The sequence below is a fragment of the Leuresthes tenuis genome, unplaced genomic scaffold (genome assembly GCF_036924035.1).
Source record: "Leuresthes tenuis unplaced genomic scaffold, fLeuTen1.0.hap1 SCAF_15, whole genome shotgun sequence".
NCBI classification, from domain to species: domain Eukaryota; kingdom Metazoa; phylum Chordata; class Actinopteri; order Atheriniformes; family Atherinopsidae; genus Leuresthes; species Leuresthes tenuis.
This window is the reverse complement of record NW_027325369.1, coordinates 18,271,744-18,295,506: the sequence shown is the minus strand read 5'-3', so window position 1 is coordinate 18,295,506 and position 23,763 is coordinate 18,271,744. Positions and strand designations below refer to the sequence as shown.

Below are 23,763 nucleotides of genomic sequence, written 5' to 3'. Positions count from 1 at the left end.
CTATACAAAAGATTGTTGATCATGACTGTAGCATAGTGAAAGAGAAGAGTCAATAGAAAGCAATGCATGTATGCAATGGTGTTGTAGTGCGGTAATGTATTTAGGACTGCATTTATTTGTGAAGCAGCTCTTGCAAATGAGCTTTGCTGGCAACATGGGTTAGCAGTCAGGGGAAATATATTCTTCATTCAGAACAAGCATAGTCTGTCTCTTGTTGAAGGTATTTGCGACTTACTTTTGAAAAAGTAAAGAAACTTAAATCCATATTTTTTTCGAAGAACACCCGGATTTTGTGGATCTTTACTTTGAGTTTGTGTGATCTCTCCCGAACAGCATGTCCCTTTGGGGCAGATAGGTGAAATGTGAAAGACTCCCTGTCTACCTGTTGTGTGGCCTTCATGAAAAAAAAAAAAAAAAAAAAAGATCAAAGGTACAGAGACAGAGTCCCAGGGTGCAGAGACATGGCTCTTGCTTTTTCATTTACCCGCTCTGTAGCCTAAATTAAATTGGACAGCTGATCCTCCAGAGGGAGCAGTTCCAAGGTTTGATTTAACTTTATATAAAAAGCAGCGACATTAATTATCCTGCTGGATTTGACCTTCACTTTGACGTACACGTGTGGACACCTCACACATGTAGATGCCTGCACACACACACACACACAATCTAACACAATCAGTCATATCCCTTTGGGGACTGGCCAAAACGTCCCAATGAAAGAGTCCCCACAAGTATAACTAAACCTCGCCTGTAACACCGTCACACACGCAGCCCACAGCGCCTGTTCATCTGTCAAGAAGGTGACATCTTCAGATGAATTATGGGAGATGGTTGTCATCTTCTCCGGGGTCACATATGAAATGTCGAACCTGGGCTCGGGGCCCCCTCTCCTCACACTATCACACGTCAGCCATTTTAGAGGTTGAAAGCCTCGACAGGGGACCAAAACGACCTCAATTAAACCTCCATTAATATTAATACATTTTGTCGTTTCACGTGAGTTGCTGCTAATTAAATGTGTCCCTGGCTGTATAATGGGGGTCTGTCGAGGTCTCTTACATGAAGCTAATTCATACCACATTACAGCAACCAAACACTGGGCTGGTCTGAGTATAAGTCTAACATCCAACAGGAGAGGAGGGTGGTTTTGTTTAGCTTGCGGTTTTTAACACCTACGCACATAAATAAACAGCTTCTTTTTTTTTAAAAAGTAGAATGTGTCACTTTTTTGTGCACTGCAATATCTTATTCCTGTGGTCCCCTGTGTGTGCATGCGTCACTTCGTGTGTATAAAAACAATATATTACCCCTTTTAACAGCCTCAGAGATCCTATTTGGCCCTGACCTGTAGTTTGGATTGCACTACATTTCTCCAACATCAACATTTATCAGACTTTTATGTTGTGGTTAATAAGTTTGCAGGAGATCAACTCTTTTATGAGCTCCTGGCCTTTAGCTCCACACTCTCACTCGAACACAAGCACACGCAAACATAATAAACACACATTTTCGACCTTAATAGGATTGGAGGATTCCTCGGATTGGACTTCCACTGGTGTTAGCCAGCAGGATGCTGCCTGGGAGGTCGCATTCTTGTGTTTAGTTCTGTATCATTACTAGAGATGATTTGGTGTTGACCCGGGAGATTAGCCAGACCCCGAGTGGAAGGTCAGATAACGGCCCCAGATGTCCAATCTAATCATATCTGTTTTACAGCACAAGGAAAAATGTGCTCTCCTACAACGGAATGCACTCTGTAATTGCCTGCTCCATTTACTGAATGACAAAACCGGGTGTTGGAACTCTGCAAATCGCATGTGTATTGAAATTTATCCACATAGTGTTTTTGACGGTCTAAGTCATGCCATCTGCTGGACACGGCTCAACCAGAGACAAAAGGCTAAACTCCATCATGACCGGTGCCAATAAGGCAATCCTCCAGAACTACAATAGCTGGTCTCTGATGCATGCAGGGGAGGCACTCAATATGACCTTATCAGCGGAATTCCACGACGAAAATAAGCAACAATCAAGCCAGAGCTCCTTTGTTTGCATGAAAATGAGCATGGGACCAGCAATGAGGAGCTGCAGCCAGTTTGACCTCGTAATAATGGACTGCAGCCAGAGCTTGTACAATCACTCAGAGCTGGATTCCCACCGCAGGAGCGAGGGAACACTTTCTCTCAAACACTCACATGCACATGTTCAGCCTGACAAAAGCTGTCCAGTCCTTTGCAGAAGCGGAGCCATTATTGTACGTTTAGTCCAGCTGCACTTGAAATGACAGGGACCCAGAGCTGTGGGGAGGATTAAAGACCACGTTCACTCTAATATGCAGTTCCCCAGCTGCCAGAGAGGTTGAACAGTTCTCCTTTTCATCCCCTGCTTCCCTCATTTCCCTCTTACTCTCTGTTCATGTGTCAGACACAAAAAGCATCCTCTCTTTTCTCCCATCCAACTGAAAGAGCCACTTGGGTTCATCATTTCCTTACACTTTTGCTCCTCTTGGAGCTGTCTGCTTGCCTTCATCTTCCTCCAGACAATTGCCTTTGACCGTCACTGTTCAGGCAAATTATTTTTCTGCCCTGCCTCGAGGGGGTCAGAGTTGAAAAGTGTGTTGATGAGACAGGATGAAGGACTGCGCTCTGCTTTTTTTTTTTTTTTTTTGCGTCCAAGGACAGGAAATTATATTCATACCAGTTGGCCGTTGTCAAACTCCCACCTGCTACACCAGAGGAAGAGGCATTTTTGTATAAAAGTATTCAGCAGGCCCAGAGTGTCTGCAGATTGAATTAGGCTGTAGATCACGGCTGACAGGACAGAGGCTGTCATTATAAGGGGACCAGGCTGCTTTATGGGGTCATGGTCTTCTGGTTCTGGTTGGTGGAAATGTCCTCTAGTTACAGATGGAGCCTGTGAATGGAAGCGCAGAAACCTGAGGGGTAAAGCGTCCGCACAAGCTGTCAAAACAATCACAGAGCGTGTCTGTAGTGAATATATGTCAGGTTTGCAAGTTCTGTAAATCAGATGCAATTTCCATCATCAAACATAACCATGAACGACAGACATCAACCACCACGACACGAGTCAGGTCTGTAAAAATGAAATATTTTAATCGGTGGTTTGATGATTCATTTCTGCAATCATTCGAAAACAGACCCAGAAAGATGCATACAGGAGGATGCAGAGACAGACTGCACACCAATTAAAAAAAAAACAAAAACAAATCTCTATCACACTCTGTTTAACACATCTTTAAAAAAAAAAAATAATTAAAACGATGATGCTAGACACCTGGGTTGCTTCATTGTCACAAAGGAAATGCTGTTAAGACATCAGATATACATAGTGATGAAACAAAATACTTGAGTTGACCTTTACAGTATCAGCTTCTGGAATCATGTCAGTGAAAGCTTTTTTTTTCTTCTTTTTTTTTTTTAAATCCGAAACACTGCTCGGGTACAGAGAGCACTTTTGACCGCTTTGAGTCTGATTATCGTTCAAAACTGGGACGCCGAAAATATCTGTTGTTTTTTTGTTGTTTTCCCTCTCGCACCACAACCACAAATGCAGAGCTAAAACCTATTGGTTCGGGGCCCAAAGGCCGACTAACGCGAGCCTGACTCCGAAAAAGAAGTTGTGGGCAAAAAACGCCTGGTGCTGCAGTGTTTTCAAGTCCCCAGTTCAAAAATACAATGGCGGGGAGGCTGATATGAAGAGTGAGGACCTCTCTTCCAACAGCCATGTCAGTGTCTCTATTGCATTACCTTGAAAGCTACACAAAAAGAAGCATATGGACTCTGGATGTGCACCAACACCTTTCATCATCCTCCTTGTTCTTTTCTCCTTACCATCATGAGTCATTCCTGATTTAAAAGGAACTGATCACAGCGTGACAGGAGGATCCAGTGTGATAAGCTGAAATTATACAAGAAAATGCTCAGCTGCCAAACTGTTTAGACTTTTAAAAAAAAAATAAAATAAAATAAAAACAACCCGTTAACAGGATGTAGACTGCGTGCGTGCGTCATCAGTTTAAACTACCTTCTGTTTGTCGAAACTGTTGGATTTCAATCCAACTCAAACCTGAATCATTTTCAAATCCCTTATTGTGACACTTGCAAGTTAAAATACGAACTATCAAACACTCCGAGAAGATCTTCTTTGGTTGGAAACGGATTCAGCCTCAAAACGAGATGAACGCTGACATATTCGAATGCCGTTTTGATCTGCTCAAACACCGACCAAACGTCTGAAATCTATTCGCGCCGTATTTGCAGCAAACCAGTCGAGCTCGCTTACAGTTACAGGGACACGCAGCGTTCTGACAATCAATCAGTGGCAGAAAAAAAACAAACAAATGCCATGAGATCTATCTTAGCTGTTATGGATTTAACATGGATCACCAACAGCTGACAAACTGCGCCGGTCATAGCTTCATCTGTGACTTCATCACGCAGCACATTAGTCTCTATTTAATTCAGTGTTTCCTACACAAAGCTTGTGGGAGAGTCAAATTTTTACTTTGATAGATCTGTCATCCAGAAACAGGTTGCATCAAATATCTAAATCTAAAGCGTATGACAAAATAGTCAAACGTTTGCCCAGGGCTGGACCGGCTACCCAAGCTGTGTCGACAGCCGGTAGATTCTGTGGAACCGCTTTGCCCTGCGCAAACATTTATCTGTCCCGGTAAACAAGCCCACTGCTCTGGGATCCCTTTGAAAACACGAGCAGGGGTTGGATAACAAATTTGTGAGAAATTAAGCTTTCATTTCCCTTTAAGGCTGACATATGGAAAGCTGCACGGCCAATCAAAGAGCGGCATGCAGCGCAGGTGTGAACGGGATTTATAATAGGTGTTCAGAAATGTAGAGCACGGTTTTTGAGTAACTGTTGCGATGCAGTCCTTGTATGTAATCATGTCATGGGAAGGAGACAAGAAAATGGAGAAAGAAAAGGACTAAGGGGGGAGTATTACTGACTTGCATCACTTTGATGGTCACAATGCTGTGCCATGCTGTTGGAGGAACTTGGTTGAGGTGTTCTCCACCACCTAAAAATGGCAAAAGGTAATTGGTCATGAAACCATTCATTCACAAAACTCATCAGACATCCTGTCAGTCAGGCACACTATTTACAAAGGCATACACTTCCACCAGTCAAAGGCATACTGTACATACTATTTACACACTCACACACAGACACACTCTCCCCCACACAGACATATGAGTAGTCAGTGAAATTACTGTAGTATAATGCAGACAAAATATCTGGCAATAATTATTTCGACTATGATCCCAGTACATAGAGGCACTGCTACCTCGCCCCGTCCATTCTTCAGGGTGAAACCAGTTAAAACGAAGCTCACACTAATGAACCGCAGGTCACCAGTTCTGTGTGTGCCCTTTAGAAGGTGGGACGGAGGCTTGTATGAGATTGCTGCTTTTACAACGCAGTCAGAGGGAAAAAAAAAAAGAAAGAGAGAAGCTAAAAATGCCACCCACTACATTAAGAGCTCACATTGCCATGGTGACCAGTAGTTCCACAGCTCACATCTCAAGCATTTGTCTGAGTTAAGGCTTCCAAAGCGCTTGCCGCTCATGCTGCACAGTTCCTGGCAACAACCTACAGCAGACCCCCCCCCCCTCTCCGCCTTTCCCACCTCTCCCTGCCTTTGATTATTTCACACCTATGTGAGATTCAGCCCTGTAATTGGCTGCCATTCTTTGCAGGACTGAGACCCCACAAAAAAAAGGCAGGAGAAGGAGAAATAATGAACTTGTTAAGCGACAGGAGCTTTGGGAACCTTTAACAAAAAAAAAATAAAAAACAGACAACCCCCCCTCCCCAAGAAGCAAGGCTTCAGTAATGGCTATGGTCCATTGTTCATCAATCCAATCCTTTAGCTTTTGACTTATAAAACAATTCAAATGAAAGAAGTAAAGGAATCACTTTTCTTTAGGCAGCAATGTTGGTCTCAGTGTTATTACAATTCTGTTTTTAACAAAGCATGAACACCAAAGGAAAATACAAATGAAATCATCATCAAAAAATGAGAATAAAAATATTTCCGGACCAAAGCTTGTTCGTGGATGAAATGGCTGACTTATGTAAGCAAAAAGCTTTTATTACACAACTGAGTCCAACTTTTCTCCACGTTTCCTTTTCCCTGGTACGGTCTCGCACGCACTCCAATCATTTTCTTTGTTCAGCGCAGCCATGAGCACGCTGTCATAGCCTTCCGGGTTCATTTGAAATCGGAGCAACAGGGTGCTTTTGCGTGAATAAGTGGGAATTCACAGACTTAATTTCATTTTCTCATGCTCCACATCAGGCCACAGAGAGTGCGAGGAATACAGAGGAAAAGCGGAGGCGGGCGAGTTGGTTGAGGAACTTGGTTGTCAGCGACTTTTAAAAACGATCTCCCCGCTGCTTAGGATGTAATGATGATGGGAGAGACAAACGCAGAGAGGGGGAAAGGGCAAGCAGGTGCCAATAACAACTGGGCAAACCTTAATAACAAGAGCTGATGCAATTGAACAGGCTCAGGTTGCCATAGCAACCCACTTGGACTCCAATTTCCGCAGCCCAACTCTCTGGTAAAGTCTGTTTGCCAGTCGTTTGGGTCTTTGAAGCAGGCGCCACTTTCTGTGGATGTAACCGTGTGCGTGTATATGAGTATGTGTTTCACATTACATATTTATGTCTGTTATTTGTTCTCATTCTGTTGCTACCAGCGGTTGATAATCTGGTTCATGTAGTCCTCAGTGGGGAGCCTGCTGCCCGCTTCCTCCGTTCTGCCTCCCTCGTCTCCGTCCTCCCGCTCCTCTCTCTCCCCGTCCTCTTCCAGTGTCGATACCACGCTCTGCCTGCCGCGAGACGGCCACAGGCTGACGCCCAGGCCCAGGCCCTGGTGGTTCTGCTGCATGTGGTTCTTGATGCGCTGCTGCCGCTTCTCCTGCTGCCTGGTGAACTGGTAGCGCTGCTGGAACAGGTCCTTGGCGTAGTCGTAGAGCTCCATGTCCAGCTCGTTCAGCTCCTCTATACGCTGGACCTGCCGGGGAGGGAGCAGAAGAATTGTTTAGATTGCGTCAATCACAGGAAGATAATGACTGAGGACGAGGAAAACTGACACAAAGAACGGCCCCATCACAGTTTCTGTCTCCCTCCACCTTTCTTCTAAAAGGTGGCGGCACAAAGGCCTGAACTTGTGTGTAGCATGAATAGGCATTAAGTAGTTTTAAGACTGTGGAAAATGTTTTAAACCAGTAATCATGACTGCAAAAAAATAAAAACAATGCTGTATGCATCCTCAGAAAATGCCCAGAGCTACACTTTAAGCAGCAGAGTCTCAAGGCAAACTACAAAGCTTCAAAGCCCTCAAGCAAGCTTGTTGATATCTCTTACAGAAGAACCGGAACAGTTTGGACTATTATATCATATCCCGATCACAATGGCCTCCCATTAGGCCGAGGAACTCATTTTGGTCAGGGAATCAAAATCTGGACGTTCGCCTGCTTTTTACTGCACGGGGGGGGGGGGCCCTCACATGCGCACCATCCACACACAGTGGCTGCCACATCACAGAACATATGAGCAAGCATTAGCAGACTGACAGAGGGAGAGTGATTGCGATCTCAGGAAAGAAAAACACAATCTCACTGCTATGGCAAATATTGTTTGTTGCCATTTTTAGGATTCTAAAACGTTATATATCCGACCTTTAAGAAAAAAAAAAAAAAAGTGATGGAGTAAAAGCCGAGCTCTATATTGAACCTTTATAAGATAAAGAACGCATCGGGCAATTTTGGCTCATCTGTCAGCCAACACGGCTGGCTGACAGAAAAGAAAGCCTTGCAGCAATCCGACTCTCAAGGGACCTTTTTAGCCTCCAGTTACCTTCAGGGTGTCCCAAGAACTGTTTGGGCCGAAAATGGTTTCTGTGCAGGTTGGGCAGAGAGGACGACCCAGCCTTGATTAAAACGATCCTGCTCAAAACTGGGCAGGCTGCCGCTTCTCGATAACGTTCCTCAATAGTGATGATGCCAGTGCGGTGCAGTTAAAGCTCCCCTGGTGAGCTTCAAAAAGTTTCTCCTATGAAACTAATATCACCCGAAGAGGAATTACCGCCGAGCGGTTTTAAGAAGAGGGAGGACAGAGGACATACTGCCCCTGGCTACCAGTGACGCAGAGGCATAAAAATGCTTCTGCAGAGAGATGGAGCTGAAAGAGTATCTTGGTCCCGCAGAGACAACAGAAAGACGATTCATATCTGCCTGTGTAATGCAGCTGGCTTTGTTGGAATTTCTCATCTTCTGTCTGTGTGTGAATCCAGCACGAAGGGGGGGGGGGATGTGTTTAATTAAGAGAACCTCTTTGAAATCTGTGATTGCGCGCTGGATGCCATTTGCGAGCAATGTGTGCGACATCAGAGGAAAGCGACAGGATGTCAGAAAATTAGCGATTGTGATCAGCAGCATGAGGGACACCAGCACGAAGCTGGGAGGACAGCGCCACGCTCAAGCCGGCAGCACAAAGGCTTCATCTATCAAAGAGCGGCCATCAAATCGTTCAGGGGCCAGTTTCAATCAAGAAAGACTCGCGGGGATCTTTAAGCCGCGAGGGGCCGGAGTGCGCTTTGAACAACTTCACAGAAGAGTCGAGAGTAAATATTCATCTCAAAACCTGCTGATGTAGTTATTTAACTATCTTTTTAAAAAATCTAATAATGTCACAGCGTCCCACAGCGCTGTCAAAAATTGGATTTCACATGAACGCTGATGCCGTGAACTACACAAAATACCAAATACAAAATCCCACATGTCAGACTCAAACCTTAACAACATGAAATGTTTCTCTTTTTTGAAATAATAACCATCGGTGCACCTTTTCACAGTGTCTGGCAGCAGTGCATATTTTATTTTCTCTGCAAGCGACTGGCAGGGTTTGATGAATAAATCACCAGTCGCTGCTGTGTACTGGAGGGTATTATTTTTTTTTTTTTGGGTAGGAAATTGAGCTTAAGAACTCCCACACTGCACCAATCAAAGTGTGAAGAACATGTTTGAAGCTGCTGTCTTTTAAATGGCAACAGTCATCCCAACTCATTTCACAGCAATATAAGACCAGAGTGTTTATCCCCTGCGTCTCTCTGCTGTCGTTTCATTGCATTTAGCGCCTTTTCTAGGACATTTCTTTTCTCCATTTTTTTGAGAAATCCTAATTTCTTTTCTTTTTTGTTTTTTTGGGCACGTAAACCAAAGGTGTCGGGGAAACCTCGTAAAGAACAGGCTCCCCAAAGCACCGACCATCTCGGGTGTTTTTACTGTTTGTGGGTTTGCTTTTGCACCGACCGTAGCGTTGTCCAGGTCCACCCCCGCAGCTCGGGTGCTGTTGTACTGCACGAACGGCCTGATGAAGCGCAACCTGAAGGTTCGTTCAAAAAGGAACTGGGTTTTCCTCTGATACTCGGTGAGCCCGAAGAAGGCCATGTCTCGCAGGTTCTTCTTGGCCGACTCCAGCAGAAGCTGCGCCCTCTTCTTCTCTGGAACCGTTGACATGTTGTAGCAGCCAACGAGACTCAGATCTGCTAACATGCGAACCTGTGGATAGGGGTAAAAAAAAAAGAAAAAAGGAAGCGGTAATAAAGTTTCAAGTTTCACTTCTCCTCTAAAGTAAGGAAGTGAAAACAGTCAACAGACAAAAAAAAGATGAGAAAGAACAAAGCAAACGTAACACTCAACTATTCTGTTAATCTAATACATCAGTATTGGAACTTATCTTTTAACAACCCTAGATTGGAAGCTATACACAGTAAATTACAGCATCAGGTTTGATCCAAAACAACAATTCACAGAGTGAATTCAGGCTTTGCAAGAGTTCAGCAAAGAAAGAGGAACTTTCAGATGATTTAGATTCACAAGAGCACACCGAGCCTGCTGGTCTATCATGACACCTTACACGGTGTGTGTGTGTGTGTGTGTGTGTGTGTGTGTGTGTGTGTGTGTGTGTGTGTGTCATATATAAGTCATAGGACCCTTAGTAATAACACCCTGAGGCTCAGAGGGGCTAAGCTGGTCAACATGCTGAGGTGGTAGACTGAGATAGCACGAGAAAAGAAGGTGCAAATTTGCTGTTGATGGCCAGCAGGCAAACTCCTGACTGTGTTGGAGTAAAGGTGTGGGAGAGTGTATTCGGACAGATATACAACACGAAAAAAAACCTCTTCTCACCTAATAAGAAATTATTAACACATTTAAAATATATATATATTCTTTAAGACTAAACCTACAGTTTTTCTGCAGAGATGAGCTCCCTGTGTTGATGGTTTCTAGTCAGGTGTGGATGCTGAAATATTCTGAATATCTGGGTTTTTTAGAGCGAAGCTGAATGGCTGAGGGACAGTGTGACAATCACACAACACATTGGCCTCTTGAGGCCTACTTTGCACTGCTTCGCTGTTTCGACACTGCAGCAGGACTTCATCACACTTGGACTCTTTTCTCTGTACCTGTCTGTTGTTGGCCAGGTTGTACGGACAGTCCATGAACTGCTGCAGGGTGCAGCCCGACCAGTCGGACCCCTCGTAGCAGGAAGGCAGCTCCTCGGGCGTCGGGGTTCGTCCATCACACATGTGCAGAGATGTTTTCCACGTGGCTCCCCGCTGCACGTGTCTCCACTCGCTGAGGTAGCGAGACACAGGGTCCCTCAGCAGAGTGATGTAGTAGAACTTTCTGTTTGGGGGGGAGGGAGGGGGTCATGGTGGTGGGAGAGGAAAGCAAAGGGTTGGGGAAGAAAAAGAAAGATTGACGTTAAAATTGATATTAATTGCACAGAAAAATGTAAATGACGGAGGCTTAGTCATCAAGTAAGAAGGATAAAAAGTATTAACCTGATGCAATTAAGTGATTCACGCCTTTGCTTTTAACACAATCAATGAGTCTGGTGAGAAAAATGGGGAATATCTGATGCTAAAGCGACACTTAATCACATGTAATTCTCCAGCTGACCATGTGGTGGCACTGTTTGCAATGGTTTATAGCAACAGTTCAGTCAACATCCTGCTAAGTCAGGGCAAGAGACTGAGGTTGTCAGACTGAGCACGTTATTATTTGCATTTATTGGAAGCAGCTCTGTGATCACGCTATGCACAAAAGAGATCTCGGTGGAGGAACTTTAAATGAAGAGGAGGAGGAGGGGGAAGAGGAGGGGAAGGACGGAGATGATTTGTAAAGCAGACGATCAAATCAGCGTCGGGGGCCACACTGTGCAGGAAGAGAAACTGCTGGCACAAGCACATATCCCTCTGCGACACACATCCCCACGCTGCAAACTTCCTTCTGTCTCAGACTCTGACACACGTACAGTAAACATCCTTACCCTCGCTTCACTTTGGCACCCAATATTAGTTCTGCCTCGGCGATGACTCATCCCGCATCCGAGATTTGGATGGGTCTATTTCCATGGCTTGTGTATCTCTATGTGTGTGCAAAGCAATGGTGCATAGCACAGTTCAATGTCTCTCAAGAGGGGACACTCCCACTTGAACAGAAACCTTTTCCAGGCCTTCACACTTCAGCTAATTACTGCGGCCTAATCAATCAACACATCCTCTTTAACCACGCACGCATACAACCAACGGGCGCTTGCAGCGTGTCTGAGAGCGATGGCACGGATCTGTGTGGGCATAAGATGCGCACCGACTGTGAAAAATACACAGGCGCATAGGCTGCCCCGCTCTCTTGCTTGCAACACGTCAGAGGAATGTTTGCAGAGTGAATTTTGTGTGCTGACAGGACTCCACGAAACCGCCTGCTTCACACAGGCCGCCTCACATGCACACAGAGTCTCTTTGCTTTCATCGCTAAATCTTTGGCTTCACACTACAATGCTCGCCTGCTGAGAGAAGAGGGGTTGCTGGGTGGACACAAAGCCCCAAGTATCACACAGTAGCAGTGTCTGGATATCAAAAAAAGAAGCCAACCCCCCCCCCCCCCCCCCCAAATCCAGCAGCAGTAGGGAGATCCTGGACAACAAAGCAACTAAAGCCTACATCGAGCAAGAGTGAAGAGATCCTGGACAGTTGCACAGCCCCAAAACAAATTTCATCTGGCAACTCCAGCGTAACAAAACAACCCCACCCTGATTTAGCTGCAGCACAGACTGATCCCTGCAAATGAAACAAATCAAGTAGCAGCCGGGGGATCACGGACAATAAAACGACTAAACCTTCAATCCAGTGGCATCTGGGAGATTCCAGGCAGCGAACCAAACAGGCCCTCAATCCGATGGACAGCAGGGGGGATCACAGCCGTGGACGCAAGTTTCTAAACTCCAAATCCCGTCAACCTAAACCTAAAATCTCGCCCACCCCTCCCCTATCTAATCAAAAACAGAGGAGAGGCGCAGTCGAACTGGAGCCTGCAGGAGACCGGGCTACATTATGGAGATGCCTATGATGACATTATCAGGATTCCTAACACTCCCCAGAGTGCCGTGTGTGTTTGTGTGCGAGTGTGTGAGCCTGCTGTGTGTTTCTGAGTAAGAGTATGCCTATTAAATCAGTGATGACATTTTCCCCCTCTTGGCTCCCATTCCACAGCAAAAAACATGGCACTGTTTGGGCCCCGCTACGCAGACAGGAAGGGAGACTGAGGGAGGGTGAAAAACAGAGCGAAAAAAGTAAGGATTGGAGGGGGAGAAAGAGGGAGGAGGAGGCGGAAGAGAATTTCAATTAGTTTTCTAATACTGTGAAAGCAGTAAGGGCCCTGAGCCCAAGTGATTTATCAAAGTTATGGCTCTTGCTATAATGAAGGCTCGGGCATATTACCAGGCTAAATAAATAAATAACATGCACACAAACGCACAGACAGGATGCAACACACATAGTAACCCACAGGAGCAAGCATGCAGCCCAAATAAATGATCTTAAACGGCATTCCTGCCTGTCCTGTCTGCTGGGTCAGGCTGACTGCAAAAGCTGGTGCCTGGGAGACTTTCTCACCTAAAAGCCTAAATGCCTGGCCGTGCACTCAGGGTAATGATGTTACAACTCACTCACCAGCAAGCCCACTCCCCTTTACACACACTCTCACAGACCCACAGACACACACTCTGTGCCTCCAAGGCGGCAGAGCATTACAGCAGAACCCCCCTATTCCTAATAGTCGAAGCACTTGTCAAATTAACTTCAAAGCCAATACAAAGCACTCGGTTTCTCACTGTCCAGATTCAGGAACATCCTCCTCTGGCGGAGCGTGAATTTGCAGTCTGAGCACAACACCCCGAAGGGCCCTCCGAAGGGCCCTCCCGCTGACTACTTTTACATGCCGAACATTCCTCCCAAAATCTACAAGAAATGGAAGAATACCTTAAAAAAAAAAAAGAAAAAACGGAAATTCCACGTATCAGTTATTAAACATGCCACTGTGTCTAATCAGACCATGGGTGTGTGAAGCGGGCGGGAGAAGAGAACAAGAAAAAACAAACTCCAATTCAGCACCGACGCTGTCAAGTGCGCCACGAAGCCGTCAAACCGACAAAGACAACGAGGGGAAAAGACACCGACTCCGTTTCTCCTCACGAGGACTCTTCTCCTAGCTTTTCTAACCATTTCACATACACATTTAGAGAAGTAAGAGTACAACACCTGCAGGCTTCTTACTATTGCTGCGGAAGGAATAACACATGGAACTATGAACATGTGGAACTCTTCCCACATAAGAAATTCTGGCGGAATGAGCCGTCTAATGTCCCCGCACGCGCGGACTCTGCACCGACCGTTATCAAGAGGAAACACACGGCGGCAGGTCCTGTTATGCTCTCTGAGAGCCTGGAGAAAATGAGCCCGTTTCCTGTGGGTCACAAATCACCACTTTTACCACCTCTCTTTAACCTCACTTCCCTTCTGTTTAAATCTTTCACTTTGAGTCGTTAGTCTTCCTTAGTTTAGTCTTTCCCTCACTGTCCTCTCCCTCCGTCGCTGAGTCCAACCTTCTTGGACTTCCTCTTGTTTAAATTCATACCAGAAATTTGGAGCCTAAAAGGAAGCTCCCTCAATAAATTTTAGCGAGGAAAGCATTTGATATGCTTTGGTTATTATTTTTAAATGTAGATGCTTTTTTTTCTTAATAAGAAGCAACAACAGGAGCAACAGGAATATGGTTGGCGGTTTGAAGCTCCAATACGCAGGAGACACTAATTCTTTTCTTCCTCAAGAGAGTGCGAAAAAAAGGGCCTTGTTTAAATATAAGGTTATGGTTTGTAGTATGATTTACACACCCACACGTAGTCATAAGCGCCCAGACACACAAACACAGAGACGCCAACTGCACCCTGCTGGGCAGAGCAGCCATGATTTATTAATAGTCTACGGATGTTTGTTAAAGACAGAGCCGCTCAAAAACACAGCCTCTTACTACTTCTAAAAATGGACTCCGGACTCCGTCAACTTAAGGGTAAAACAGGTAAAAAGAAGAATAAGAAAAAGGAAGCGTGGAAACAGGTTTGTCTCCTGAGAAAAAGAGTTGGCCAAAATAAAAAAATGACAGGAGTCGATAGGAATGAATTTCTAAATGAGGAGCCCTTATTATTTTTACACATTACATTTGGAAACATGTAGTAATTGACCTTAAAAAAAAAGTCTTCCTGACTCTGGATGTCTTTGAACTTTAAATAGAATGTGGCAGAGGGAAAACAACAACAAAGTGTGTTGCTTCAGACACCCATTTTCCATCAGAGTGGGTGCAGTACTGGATCCGAGTCAGTGCTTAACCAGAACCAGTTCCCTTCTCTCCGGTTGGACTGCCAAAGCACCTGCTGTGGGCCAGGAAAACTGGGGCTGCAGTAGCGCCAACTCAGCACTAGTCCCAAAACAAAAAAACCCTCTTGCACTGGGGTGAATAACTCCTGTTTGCAGCTCTGTTCTGAAGTACGGGTCAGAATCGTCTCCCTACACTCTCCTCTATAGAAACACACCTGTGGGAGGTTCAAGCAACACGTTGGAAGACATTCACAGTGATGAAATAATGTGGCTCTGTCACAGCTCTCCGGCTGTGGGTTGGTGGAATAAACACAAAAGGTTCTTTGAGGGTTTTAAAGCCGAACCAGATCTGATTAGGGCTTTCGCACCAGCACGTGAGCAAAGGAGGGAAACTTCGTTAGAAACTGTGGGGACGTCCGGTCATCTGTTTGGGAGCGAGGCCCAGCTTAAAAAGTGTTTCTCATCATGAAGCTCGTCTTAAAAGAGAGGCTGTCAGACGTCGCTTATCGCCACAGAGAGATCAGCAGAGGGCCAAGTCTTCCCCCAACGACCAGCAACACCTCTGCTGTTCACCTCCGAACCAAGACGGGGTCCAAAGACAAAAGAGGGTGTGATTCTTGACCGGCGGCAGGCAGGCATCAGTAAGCCTTATTATCCTTCGGATGAGTCAACTCGGCCTACAGAAACCTCCTTATAAGCTATTCTCCCTCTATCCAGACTGATGTCCTAAAGCTCTTTTGCTGTCATCTTGGCTCAAGCTGAACGAAACATGCCACAACCTGACAGGTAGTTAGGGAGTTAAAACCAAAAAAAGAATGCAATGGCTTTACATCACGGAACAAAAACTGCGAAACGGAGCGCGGCACAAAAGCTCTCCGCTTGATTTTCCTCTTTTCTTCATAGTCGGAGGTCAAACTTACAACTGAAAGTAAAGATAGACACCATGAAGGAGTCACATGGTTGGTTGCAGAAAAAAAAGACAATATATAAAAATATATTTTATTTTTTGGGGTGGGGTGGGGGCACCTCTATTCTGGGAGTGAACAAGATTTGTGGGTGTTTGCACTTACAGGGAAAACCCTGGTAGGCCTGGTATGTGTCAACACATGTGTATGCTGAGAAAGGAATGGACCCAAGGAATGTACTTTAGTTGGAAATGGACACCATATCAACCATCAGTGTGTGTGTGTGTGTGTGTGTGTGTATTAGGAAACAAGGCAACATGTTTGGACTTGAACTTTGGTAGACTGCAGCTGAGTCCTTCTTGTTCCCTTTTTTTTTTAACAATGCACGTCATCTTTCTGGCACACACATACCCACACACACTGAAAACAATGGACCGACAGGTTGAACATGCCAAGGAACCTACTTGATGGGAGCTGACAGGCTTCAGGCTACAGACAACCGGGCCAGACTGAAAATATCCCATCTACACCTCCGTGTCTCTGAGAAGATGACCTCTCAAGCTTAAACTTCACCCTCTGGCCTCCCTCCTACTCCTGTTCTCCCCTCCTCCGCACACCATTGGTCTTCTCATCCAGTGTATCCTGGTTACTTTGGCCAATAATGACACACTGAGATGGACAGAAATAGAGCAAATCATCGCAGTCATCTTCTTTGCTGACCGTGGCTCACTTCCTCCCTGCACCGCTCCGTTTGTTAGGTGATCAATAACAGCCTCGGGATTCAGACAGGCTGCCTCGGTAATTTGGACTTTAAACACAGAAGACGTATGAGAGACGGACGAAAAAACGAAACAACAACAAATAAACAAAGAAAAAAGTAAGAGGGAAGAGGAAAGATGGGAGACAGCGGGGGCCTTGAGGGAGTGAAGCAGATATCCAAGAGTGTGTGGTTAAATAAGAGGCAAATTCTGTGTTTTCTCCTCTGAACCCAGTGTGTGCCAAGAAGTTATGCTTTCTGAATATTTTTCCATTTCCTGTAAAGCAAAACCAGCTTTCATTCCAGCTGATGTGCGTTGATGTGTGGAGGTGAACGTGTCAGGGGGAAGCAGTGAAACAACGTCCCATACGGCGATCAGACCTGCAACTAAACATTACCGGCACGATCAGTTGCCCTGACGATCTTTTTGTGCTTAGTTTCAGAAAAAAAAATCCAAGTTTTGAAGAGCCGTTAAGTGTATCTTTCCAACTGAGTCGCTATAGATTCCCATTTAGCAGATGATTTGTCATCAGTCTTATTTGGACTAAAACAACAAAGTCCTAAAAGCTGTGAAGTGGAGCCCTTGATTATCTGCCTTGTTTTTCCAGCACATCTCACAGATGCTCAGTCAGACTGAGGTCTGGGGACTTGGAAACCCAAATGGGAGGGGCGCTACGAGTCCAAACATCCACATCTATACATGGAACCGAGTTTTCCCAGCAGAACAACCCCGGAGCATCACACGGCCTCTTCCCAGCACATGCAACTAAACATCCACAGGGTGTGAAAGAAAACATGATTCATCAGACCGAACCATGAACGCACCACGGAGATATTCTGATACGCTCTGTGGCTAAAAAAGCCCCCACAACACGGCATTTATTTTGCGAGATCCCCCCCCTCCCCTCCTTGGTCCACTTTTGGTACAAATCACTGCATACTTGGAACATCCCACAAGACCTGTGGCTTTGGAGATGCCCTGACACCCATCATTTATCCCCCCCACAAATTCACTGACAAATCATTACACATGACCACATTTTCCCACCTCCAACACATCAGCCTCAGGGATTTACCACTCGAAACAACCGCCCTCGAAAGATGCAAATGTTGTGAAATAACAGAACACAGCTGATAGTTGTACGGCACAGGATCAGGGCACCCTCTTCGTAGTTGGAGTCATTTTCTCCAGCAAGGATGAAATAAATGCAGTTTCCTTTTCAAAGGTTTCACATGATTAGTGAAGACTTCCTCCTTAATTTCTGACAAACATAATTTGACACTAAAGGCAAATTAAAACACTGATTGCAGTCGATTCAGTCACAACATGAAGTATTATCGCTATTACCAAGATGAATGAAGCAGAGGCTGGGGCCAGCTTCTTAAATGTGACCCTTTTCATATTCTCTCTTTTTTTCTTAACGCATTTGTGGGGATTTTTTTTTTTTCCTTGTAGGAGACAAGAAGTCAGCTCAGCTCCAGAGAAATAATGTACTAAAAACGTTTCATTGACAACCGAATCAGCAAAATACCACGATTTCATCGTAAGAATAGAGCAATATAATCCAGTCTCCAGAGCGAGAAAATGACACAAATCCTCTCGGGTTAGATTTTAATCAGCGGCAAATCTAGTGTTCCTTGGTTCCCAAATGGATTCCTGAAGAAGCACCGAATATGGATCCCAGACTGAGACTGTTCAGAGGCCGATCTGTCAAAGCATCTCTCTCCATGCAAGGTACTCTTAAGAGAAAAAAAGAAATCAATCAAAGTTGGCAGTGAAAGTGGGAGTTGCTGTGCGACCACAACTAAAGGAGCGTGTGAACACTTAGCTTATGCCATGAGTGCAGAACAATGTGCGGTTTACTCGCCGTTTGGCACAAAATCGCCCCCCCCCTCTGCGCTTACAGGAGCCGAGCAGCAACTAAACGCAGAGGAGAATGGAAGCGTAGCCCATGGCTCGCGAAGTTGGATGTTACAGTTCAGAAATGTACAAAGACAAAGAGAGGGCAGAAGAGAGAAAGACAGGGGAGGGAATCCCCCGAGTGCAAAGCTGCAGCAGGAATGTACAGCCGCCTGTTCTCTCATGTAACTTGACTGGCAATAACCCAGATAAGTGTCTAACATAACGACAGACAGGGAGCGAGGGAGTGGGAGGAAATAAGATGGATTTGCTGAGAGGGGAGCTGGTGGAGGGCTGAGCACGTAATCGCTGCTCATTTTTTAGGTTTTCACCGTTAAAATCTAAAGACGTGTGTATTAATGTTTGGTATGCACAATGAATCAGTAAGTCAGTGGTATAAGCTGACAAAGGGTTTACGTTAAATCCACAGTTTTAAGCTTTAAAATGGTACATACAAGCAAATCTGACATGTTTGTCCACTGAGTTAAAGCGGTAGTCTTCCACAGCGGGCAACATGAGACTCCATGTTCGCTGTAATTAGGTGGGAATCATATCTGCATTACATCACTGTCAGCAATCTGCCAAAAAGAAATAAACGCATTTGAATATCAGCAGAAATTCCACACTATGCATCCCTTTGTTGTTGCCAGGCCAAGAGCGTCGTCGTTTATCAAGACATATCTTTCTGCATATCCACAAAAACAAACGACTTGGGGTTTTCTTTTTCCCTCCAAGTTCACTTTTCAAACTTTTTCATCGACGCGAGGAAGAACAGCAAGAAGTTTTGCACCGCAGCCCTGGAATCGTCCCGACTTTACCCGCAGCAGCTGTGTGCGAGAATGCAGATGTTCACATCGGTAGGACTGGGCATCGTGTAGACTTTCCCCGAGCAGCTCAAGAATCCAGAGTGTGTGTCGATTCTGACTGAGCTTGAGCTCAAACCGATACAATACAGAGGAAGAAAGTGAGCAGGCAAATTAGTAGCTAATCTAGCTAGCCTTGCAACGAGGATAAAAAGCTAAGGTAGAGGAGTTCCGGCGAGATGCAAACCTTGGTGTGCCAATCGCCACCCACAGAAGCTAAAGCTGAGGCAGAAGGCAATCCAGAGGGTTGCAAAGGGATTTACCACCTCCTAATTTCCCTCCACCAGCTTCTCAGTGGTCACATAAGTGGCTGGTATCAGCAACCCATTGCCAACTTTTCCACAATCCGATATTGTATCTCATACATCTTAACCAAGTAAGATGATATGAGTAGTAGGAACTCTTCAGAGATGGAGATCCGATTTTTTCCCCCTTTATTGATCAAAACAGCTCTACACTCGAAAATGCAATACCCATCGTCCTGTTGACCAAGGTAAGAGTTACAGTTTGAGAAGGCGAGCGCAACGACCCATCCTGAAAATCCAGTCCGCCTCAGTTTAGAAGACAGAGCACGATAAATAACTGCGCATGCGTAGTGTGCTGAGTTTGCCTTCAGGTTGTAGGTGCGTCCCAAACTAATAAAGAAGTGAAATTTAACTGAATTTGGTGCACAAACAGGCCGAAATATAAAGATGTGAGTGAGAGTGAGAGTGAAAAATGGACTGTCGGCAGCTTTGAGCAATACTGTGCTAAAAAAAAAACCCAAAGCAATAGAAACTGTATGCTAATCTGGCTGTAAGAAGAAGAAAAATCCAATAAAAGCAGCCTGCTTGACAGGACAAATGATCATGATTTTAAGTGTGAGCACAGTAGAAATAAATGTAAAAAATGTAATCAAAGTCTTTTTTTTCTTAATCAGGAAGCTATTTAGGAGAGGGAGAGCAAGGGGGTAAATGGGCTAGAAGTGGAGAGCAGGTTGTTAAATGTAACACAAATCAACCTGATACCCCCCCACCCGTGTGTGTGTGTGTGTGTGTGCAGAAATCCCCTCCACCCAGCATCAACTTCATATCCCTCTTGATACTGAAATCAAAGTAGTCACTTTCCTAATACACTGACGTATCACTCAGAAAAACCCCACCAAAGCTCACCTCACGTGCACCTGCGTGTTGGGACATAATCCGCGCCATATGAGGTGATGTCAAACTATATATATATATGTCCCAACAGCTCACTTTATGCGATGAGGAGAAACTGCCAAGAAAAAGGAAGGGAGTGGCAGAAGAAGAGAAGAAGCGGGAGGAGACGTGACGCAGAGTTTGGGGGCAATTAAAAGGCTGGGTAACGAGGCTAATGAGCAGACAGGTGGCCCCATTACAGAAGCAGCTGAGCACACTCATTAACACACTCAAACACACACAAACACACAAAACCTCCCCCCCTGGCTGGGATTAGCGTGTGGTTGAGTGTGTCTATGTGAACCCCCCGTTTCCCCCGCTAATCAGTCGCCACATACGAGACCGGAGGCAACAGTGTGTGTTTGTGTGAGTGTGCGCTGTGTCTGTGTGTGTGACCCCGAGGCCAGAGTGTGAAATCGGAGAGATAAGGCAGTTAACATTCAAAACCTCCCCACCTGCCCAGCGCAGCCCCACCGAAAACACACGGGGAGACGAACACACTTCAGGGGCAGTTGCTTTCACCTCACCACTCCGGCGCTACACCTGTATATACATGCGTGTGAGAGTCGGCATTTGTACACACGGATAAAACAGGATAATGAGATCCCGCTGAGCCAGAAACCGTGGTGGATAGCATGTTTGGGCCTTTGAGAGAGGAAGAAGCACCAGATTTTCTCTTTCCTTTGAAGAAAACACTCTCAAGGTGGTGTCAAGTGTTTGTTTGGGAGAGAGAGAGAGAGAGAAAAAGATTGCCTGAAATTACACAGACTTAAGGTGAGGGTTCACAATCACCCAGAGAGCTCGGCAGATGCACACATGGAGCGCAAACAAACATAAAACGGGAGCGTCACATGAGGATAACTCTCCATCTCGCAGCATCCTTGAAAACTGAAAGCAAAAAAAAAAAAAAAAAATCCCCCAAAATAAGAGCTCTCAGGCAACCAAAGAGTTTAACTGCAAAAAGGGCCAGGGATGGCGAGTAAAAACAAAGATGAAGAGGGAGAGGAGAGGCAGGTGGAAGCAAAAAGGAAGCCAGGATATGGACGAGCTCACAGTTTGAACAGCCCAGTGACATCTGGGGACACGTCTGCATATCAATAGAGCTTTTACGGGTAGTGGTTGTTATTATCTTTTGACAGGGACTGGAAAAAAAAAAAGAAGGGGGGGGTGCAACCAGAGGCCCAGTCAGTCTGTGAGTTAGACAGGCCTGGAGACGGGCCTGAGGCTGGATTTTTGCTGTCTGGCCCAAGAGCCACAACCTCACCCCAGGGAACAGAAAGGGGACAATTGGCTCTTTAAGAATGGAGGGAAAAGTGTGAAGGGAGGGGTACATACATGTATGTATGTGTGTGTGTGTGTGTGTGTATAAGCGGTCCTCCAAGCCCAATTAAGCCTGACTGCATGTCGGAGGGCTGTGCCAAACATGCCCCACCTGTTTAGAAAGGGCCAAGGGGCTAATGAGCAGTGCCTGGAGGGAGGGAAAAGCATGAGTGAGGCGGAGAGGGAAATGCGAGAGAAAATTCCAGGGTATTAAAGAATAATCATGACATTCCCCAGTTTTATTCCCCCCCTGCTCTCTCTCATTATGCAGCCACAACTTGGGTAAACCAATGTCACAAGGATTTCACAGCTAAAATTAGCCTTTGTTATCGTACGCAATCATATGGTACAGGCAAGATACAAGTGACAAGGTAAGTATATAAACACACGCACACACACACACACACACACACACACACAAACACACAGACAGCATCTAATCAGACAGACAAAAACAAGCAGCCAAGAAAATGAAAATCAGAAATGGCTGAAGAGGCAGGAGAGCAGGATGAAGGGGGCACAATGTAATAAGAAGAGCCAAATATTGTGCAACAGAAGCAACAACAGTTTTTGAGACAGAACGCTTCTGTGTTGAAAATGTGCGCGTGTGTTTCTGTGTCAGACTGCGTGCGAGTTTGGGTTGAAAGAAGCCCATTGTCAAGCGGTGTAACTCAAGCTCACGGCTCCAGATTTGACTCAAATGAGCTGCGAGGCGGCGGCATCCTTCCTCCTCTCCCTCCTCTTGTCCTTCTCCCAATCAGTTCGGACGGACTCGCGCTAATCTTCAAGGAACGGTTGGACATGTGAGGGAAATAAAACGATTCCCAATCTTGCGCAGAGTCAGATCAGAGGCTAACGCCGCTCTGATACACAACTGGCAAATGAAAAGCTACAGTTAACCGCCGCAGCTTAGCACAAAGTCTGACAACAGAGCGAGTCAAGCCCTGTCAGAAGGTCACAGAGCCCTCTACCTCCAAAGCTCACTCACTAATAAGTTGTCAAATTGGTAGACCCTTACCTTAAGCCCCCCATCTTAGTCTCTGCCGACATACATTATAGTGTGCCATTAACCGCTCACTGCTTATTAACATTGGCTGTGTTTTAACTGAAATGGAAGAACTTTAAGGCCGCCGTGTCACTTCAGGAAATGACTCGTCATGCTCATGAAATATTCTCGCAGATAACTCGCGTTAAAACGCTTCCGTTTTGTGAATGAAAACGAGCTTCAGAGACACCGACAGGCAGCCAGATTTCCTTTAACCAGAACCTAAATGTGTTAACCAGCTGCCGGCCGAAGACTTCTTCCTCTCCTCATAACTCTTGTCCCAATAACTTCTGAAGTCTCCAGCTACTCGTTTATTTACTCACCGACCGGTGGCTTTAAATGAAAAACAAAAAATGATGATGATGATGACCAGAGTGTTTGGCAGATTAAAAACTGCTTACTAGAATCTTCACACAAGATCACACAATCACATGTACGCTTACACACACGCACAATCAACTGGCAGCTGCTAACCCCGAGATTAAGGCCACTGTGACAGACGTGATTTCAGGCTACATCTGTGACAAAGAGAGAAAGAGAGCAGAACAAACACACTGAGAGCAACATGCAGCTAGAATACACCGAGCAGCAAATTGTTACTGACTAGTGGAGAGAAAAAAAAAACAAGAGGTGAAAAAAAAAAAAAAAAAAAAAAAAAAAACAGGATAAGGAAAAAGCAGCAGAGCCCCGCACCATCTGTTGGGCACATATTGACTGTGCATTCAGAGAACTACGAGACCGTTAATTCTGCACAAAATCCACAAAAAAATCCCGGATGCTGCTGTCAAGTAATATTTTAAGAACAAAAAAAAAAAAAGAGAAGAAGAGGAAGACTAGAGGAGAAGAGTGCGTGGGGAGGGATGAAAGTTCATGCCCTTTTCAACGTTGAGGAAATGATCTTAAAAAAAACTGCTGGATTTGCATTTGACGCAGCTTTTAGTAAAGGAACCTGGCCTTTGGTCACAGCTAAAATTGAATTAGATCTCCATTTAGCCCGCCACAAACAGCTCTGCACAACCCGCGCCCATATT

The 23,763-nt window shown here is 45.3% G+C and overlaps 1 protein-coding gene across 1 annotated transcript in view; it reads right to left on the bottom strand.

Annotated features, from left to right (window-relative positions):
• Nucleotides 1-3,092: 3,092 nt before the first annotated feature.
• Nucleotides 3,093-23,763, bottom strand: part of hs6st1a (heparan sulfate 6-O-sulfotransferase 1a) — a 50,697-nt gene continuing 30,026 nt past the window's right edge. Inside the window, exons 2-4 of the mRNA XM_072366019.1 lie at nt 10,514-10,736; nt 9,357-9,605; nt 3,093-7,057 (exon numbers count right to left, since the gene is read on the bottom strand). Coding sequence (XP_072222120.1) covers nt 6,734-7,057; nt 9,357-9,605; nt 10,514-10,736 — 796 coding nt within the window. The 3' untranslated portion in view covers nt 3,093-6,733. The remainder of the gene's footprint in view (nt 7,058-9,356; nt 9,606-10,513; nt 10,737-23,763) is intronic.